The sequence below is a fragment of the Cryptomeria japonica genome, chromosome 11 (assembly GCF_030272615.1).
Source record: "Cryptomeria japonica chromosome 11, Sugi_1.0, whole genome shotgun sequence".
Lineage (NCBI taxonomy): Eukaryota > Viridiplantae > Streptophyta > Pinopsida > Cupressales > Cupressaceae > Cryptomeria > Cryptomeria japonica.
Genome location: NC_081415.1, coordinates 670,225,370 through 670,231,432, shown reverse-complemented (window position 1 = coordinate 670,231,432; position 6,063 = coordinate 670,225,370). Strand labels below are relative to the sequence as shown.

The window sequence follows — 6,063 nt, the reverse complement described above, 5'->3', positions numbered from 1 at the left end:
TTGGATGACAAAGCTACAGATTGGAAGTTTGATTTCCCTCCATTTCTCTCATTTTTGACGTGTTTTATTTTATCAACTTGGTTTATCGACTTTGTCATCATCAGGTTTACACTTCATAAAGTGGGTATTTCTAAAATTGCCACCATATTTTCACCCATTTTCTGAGCTTTCTAACCATATATTTTTTTTTCAATTTGAACAACAATAACATATTATTATTGAATTTCTTTTACTAGTGTCTCCATAGTTCTCACAGACATAGGTGCACCATTTTTTGAATAACTTTTGATATACGTATCCAAATTTAAAAAACTTTATATATTATTGTAGTGCACTTGATTCTTTACAATTTAAAAAAAATAAAAATGTATTTTCGATTTGTTTAGTGCAACTTATGCTTCGCACACAAACAGGTACCGAATTTTCAGGATGTGCTTGATTGGAAAAATTATAAAAAAAAAAAACTCAACAAAAAATTACTAAAAATACACATCTTCTAGTGCTCACTCTTAACTATCTTTCTGCCAAAGGATTTGTCAAAATACTAAATCTAACTATGACTTTTTTGATGCGCACGTCAGACACTATGTTATGTTTTTCAGAAAAAAAAACAAGGTTAGTTTTTTGTGCGCGAAGGATTTGACCCCCTTAATCTTATCCAATTTTAAAAAGTTTAGTAGTTTGGAAACTAGATTCAGAGTACTACAATATTTGTTGTTTTATTATCTTCATATCTTGAGTGGATGACTTTCAAATTTTGCCTCTAAGTTCAGGTTCACCTGATTTCAGAAAAAAAGTGTCCACTTATACCCCCCTTTTTTACCACCATCTTTGTGCACTTACCCATTTGCATCTTAGCTTTCTTTCAATGAAACAACCATATATTGAAACAAAGAGTTACAACTAAATCCTCTAGCCACAACATTAGAAACCATCCCTTAATAACCCACAAACTTAACACAACCCCTAAACCAATTAATGATACATAGACAATTGAAGATCGATTGATCAAGCATAAGAAACTAAAACTAGTTACAATGAACCCAATAAAAGTTTTTAGTCCAACAATGATGCGCCCAAAAATTGCTTCATTGCTAGAGCGTGACAATGGACTCCTTTCAACAGTAAGCTACTAACTAAATGATGACGTCAATAAGACCTTCTGAACAATAAAGCATTAAAAAATCAATCATAACTCAACCAAACTACACCCATACTTATGTTGTATCTTTCAAAAAGTTCACTAAAACCTCATACTTTAGAACTCCAACTCCCTTTAAGTGCTTTATCCTCAACGGAGTTAGGAGCTAGCTAGTCAAGCCACCCTTATGTTTTACTTATTTGATGGAGCCACCCAGAAAGCTTAAAAATGATCACAATAAATTTAATAAAGGTTCTTTGTCTAACAATGATGAAACCAACAATAGTTTGAAGCCATGACAATAGACCTTTCAATACACTATTGACTGAATGATGATGTCAATAAGACCACCTTAACAATAAAACATTAAAAAATCAATTAAATAACCATAAACTCAACTAAACACCACCCATATTTTTGATGTATTTTTCAAAAAAAATTATTAAACCTTGTTACTTTAGAACTCCAACTCCCTACAAGTATTTTACCCTCATGGAGTTAGATATATCAAACTTTTCTCAACTAACAAACGGAGCCAACCAGTCAAGCCGCCCTCTGCTTTTGAGTGGATTGAGAAAGTAAAGAATGGTCATACCTGCAATTCTAAGTAGCAATAAGGATATCTAACTAAATTGCTTTCAGCTCTGTTTTGAGAGGGAAAGTTTTGGATTTTTCTCTTCAAAGTGAGTACATGCTCTGTCTTTTGCATCAAGAGGGCCAAGGAGATAAGATTCCCTGTTAAGATGGATCTGTGCATCCTTCCCCACTCTTGTTTTTTCATGTTTTTTTTCCCTAAGATTTTGTTCCACTTTTTTGGGATCAATAGAGAAGGGACTATCTCATTTATCATACCCAAAAGAGATAAAAAGCCCAGATCCATTTTAGGATTTCAAATAGTTTTCCAATTCTGAACTGAGAAGTACAAGAAATACCTAAGTCAAAGCTGTAGCACAGTAAATCAATGGAGAACACTGCACACCTTATCATGGGCATTCTAGGTTAGGGTTTTCATTTTTTCTTTGGGTTGCAACCTCGCATTCAATTCAGTTAGAATTCACTGTAATGTATGATTTTAATTGTCTGAGAAATGCTGCAGGGAATATTTTTGGAGCTGCACTCTTTCTGGCGCCTGTGTATGTGTTTTAATTCAGTCATCAAATTTTCTTTTCACTTGAAATCTTGGGTATTTGAAGTTTGAATCCAATAGTTTCTTGCTGTTTAATTGATGGGGCAGAGTTACATTCTATTATGTAATAAGGAGGGGATCTACAGAGGATTTTTCAGGTATCCCATATGTGGTTTGTCTTTTGAATTGCCTTCTCTACACTTGGTATGGCATGCCCTTTGTCTCAAATGACAATATTCTGGTCTCTCTTTCTGATGGTCTGGGAGTTGTTTTAGAAGCAATTTATGTGTGCCTCTACTTGGTATATTCTCCTCCAAAAGAAAGGGTAAGGAAATGGTAATGAATGAATGATTCATTACAAAGTGATGGAAACTTGGAAGAAATTTTAATGTAGATCTTAGTGGGTATGTTTCTCAATTTAGATTTTAATGGGTAGTTTCACTGATAATTGGTTTTGTTTTGCTGCAGAGAAAAATTATGTTAATGTTGATTGCAGAGTTGATTATGTTTACAATTATAGCTGTGGTGTCCATGACTCTTCTTCATGGCACTGGACGGAAAATTCTTGTTGGAGTACTTGCTGCAGCATTGTCTGTCTGCATGTATGGTGCTCCCTTATCTATAATGGTGGGTAAGCTGTTTTCTGTTTTTTTTACATGAAACACCCAACCAAAAAAAAACAATTATATAAAGTTGGGAGGATGCAGTCATAGCTATCTAGTTTCTTGGATGCACTAATATACAAATTATCTTTATACGTCGCAATTTATGCATTGGTGCATCCTACAGACTGGATAGCCAATTTCAAAGCAGGATGCCCCAAAAACTTTCAATTAATCATTGTCTGTCTCTTTTGTCATGTTGTTCCAGAATTTTCATTGTTTTGAAAGTTTCGTGTATACATTACCTTTCTAGTTCATTTTGTATTTAGGAGGAAAGATTGAAACACTAACAATTGAATTTTTTTAGTTTGAGATTAAAGATCAGAACATTCTAACTTTTCAATTTTAATTTTGAATATATTAAATTTTTGAGTTTGAAAGGTTAAACATGTAGGAGGAGAAAAATAAAAGCATAAGAAGTTTAGAATTTGATTGAATAGCACTTGTATGTTATTTTAGAATCATTTATATGTTCTACGTAAATCTTTTTGGATAAAAGAAAAACATTTGTTTTAAAAATCTTACTTGTTTGTTTTCTAATTGAATTATTGATGTATTATGTTTATTTTGAATATCTATGTTATCTTAATAGCAAAATTAAACAATTCTCTATTTATAGGAATATAATGTCACTTAAGTTTTTATCAAGTTTTTTCCATTTTAAACTTAGAAAATTGAATTCAATTCACATTTTTGTCATGTTGTATTAATACAAGGAAAATGGAATATTACTATTGGTGTACCACCTCCATCTATTATAAATGTCTCTATGGTAAATCACTAAATAGAAATGGTTCAAATGCACATCTCTTTGAAAATTTCCTCTTGACTAAGTACCATTGGAGAAACATGCTTTATGAGACAATGAAAAGTGAGATCATGTCCAACTCATTCAAGCCAATTTGTTTTTTAAAGGATTTTTCTAAGTCAATTCGAGAGTGATTTCCTCTAGAGGGTTCTCTCTTTCTCTAGTTATTATGTTTTCTCCTTCTAAAATGATTCTTTATAATTTCTCTAACACCATGTGAGGAGAACAATCTAATCACTGGTTCTATCAAGAATGGAACAATGTATCCTCTTCTCCTACCAAGATTTGGCATGGTACTCAAACTTTAAGTTTTATCTCACCCTAAAGAGGAAAAAAGAATGTCTAAATACATGATCATTGATTAAATCTCATAGTAGACTTTTGATTGACATCCCTCTTCCTTAGTTGAAGTGTGTATTGAGTGTTGTGAGAGAGAGAGAGTGAGAGAGAGAGAGAGAGAGAGAGAGAGAGATGTCATTTTGTATGCACAATTATATTAGACATTACTATAGAAATAGTAGTAATCTTTTGCACAGTATCTAAAATCGAAGTAATCAAATTAATAAAACTTAGCAAGTTCTATTAAAACTAAACATATACATAAATTATTGTCCAAAACTTAGATGCCTTTTGGTCCATAATTTCTTTCATGTTTATTTTTCTCTTCTCTAGCTCACTATCTTGATGATGGATCATGAAGTATAATCCAAAACATTGATACAAAAAGATACACATAGTTAAATCCAAAAGATTTCAATACTCATTTTTTCATGCTCATAAGCTAAAATATTAGCTACATGTTCTTATGTGTGTGCTTTGCTTTGCTTGCAGAAATTAGTGATTGAGACAAGGAGTGTGGAATACATGCCATTTTTCCTATCATTGTTTGTATTTCTATGTGGTTTGTCTTGGTTCGTGTATGGAATTATTGGAAGAGATGCATTTGTGGCTGTGAGTTTTTCCTCTCTTTTTTTCCTTTTTAATATACTTCTAAACAATAAGTATGTTTTTAATGTGAGAATTATACTTTTTCTAAATGCAGGTTCCTAATGGATTAGGAACTTTATTGGGTGTGGCACAACTTATCTTGTATGCAATATTCAGAGATTCCTCACCCACAAAAAGTCATATTGAGGGCCTTCTCCAAAATGCTTAACTTAGGAACCAATATAGTAGAGGCTTTCTAACATGTAATATTCAATATTTATAACATCACGAGCATCTCAAGTTGTTTGAGATACTCAATTGTCCTAACTTAGAGATAAAGATGGCCTCTAATGTTTTTGGTAGGTCAATGATAAATTTTATAGTATTGAACAGTGATGTAAGCCTAATTAATTTATATATTTTGTTTTTCTTTAATTTTCTTATTATTATCATATTTGTATAGGCGCATTATAATAGATATGTTTCCATTCCTTTTACTATGACATACTAAAAAGTTATCTTGGATGAGAAATTTTGTGGGTGTTGTGTTGAATGAGTTGAATTGTGGGATTCTTGAAGCTATCCAAATCTTGCGAGCGTTGGTGGAGTGTGAAGGTTGTAATTTGTTATTGCGTGTTTCTTCAATCTTGAGGTCTAGGCTCTCTTCATTTCCTCTTTGTTCTCCAATTGGATCCTTCTTAAATGTGGAAAATTCATTATGAGATGAGTCATGATCATGTGGTGTTGTGTTTTGATCTCTTATGAGTTTAATTGTTGTGTTTGAATGAGTGTTTAAATTTTGATGTAGAAATGGGATGTTTTAAGGTAAATGTTACCCTATTATCTTGATATTATTGTATGGGTGTTGTGTTTATCTTTTTGGGGTGTCATGAGGTATTTTTCAAATGGGTTGTCCCCAATTTGGCCTCCCATGATTCGTTTTTTGTCAAATTTGATGCCCTAGATGGCTTTCCTGAACAAATTCATGCACTGAATGCAGAATCACACAATTGCACTCAAAATCATGCAAATGCATTGGTAGTGAGCTTATTTGGGGCCTTAGTCTTCTTCATTGTCCCGTTTGAGTTGTTTCTCTAATTTGCCTTGATTCTTGGGTCTGATTGGCCTTGAGTGAGATGAACTGTTATGCCAAGGTATACTTCTATGAGATACCATAGACAATTTCACTTGTACTTGTAGATTGGGATCAATCCAAGATCAAATTCATATTTTGGAAAACTTTACGTTGCTCATTGAGTATGGCAATGTGGGATCAAAATAGGGTTTTGTCGACTTGGTATTATAAGAAATTGAGTGTGTTTCATTCATGATTGAGAGTATTTTTTAGCAAGGGATCAAATCGGCAATGGAAGAAATTCATACCTCACTAGCCCAGCAG

General features: G+C 32.7%; 1 protein-coding gene across 1 annotated transcript; it reads left to right on the top strand.

The window, feature by feature from the left end:
* Positions 1 to 1,746: 1,746 nt before the first annotated feature.
* LOC131035815 (bidirectional sugar transporter SWEET1a) lies at positions 1,747 to 5,099 on the top strand. The gene is made up of 6 exons (XM_059214221.1): positions 1,747 to 2,139; positions 2,238 to 2,274; positions 2,376 to 2,592; positions 2,736 to 2,894; positions 4,569 to 4,688; positions 4,780 to 5,099. Exons 1-6 carry the CDS (start codon positions 2,103 to 2,105, stop codon positions 4,891 to 4,893), a joined length of 684 nt encoding a protein of 227 aa, XP_059070204.1. The 5' UTR covers positions 1,747 to 2,102; the 3' UTR covers positions 4,894 to 5,099.
* Positions 5,100 to 6,063: the final 964 nt, after the last annotated feature.

Coding starts and splice junctions, on each gene's coding strand:
- LOC131035815 (XM_059214221.1), top strand. CDS start 2,103: ATGGAGAACACTGCACACCTTATCATGGGCATTCTAG. Junction 2,140..2,237: donor CCTTATCATGGGCATTCTAG/GTTAGGGTTTTC, acceptor GAAATGCTGCAG/GGAATATTTTTGGAGCTGCA. Junction 4,689..4,779: donor GAAGAGATGCATTTGTGGCT/GTGAGTTTTTCC, acceptor TTCTAAATGCAG/GTTCCTAATGGATTAGGAAC.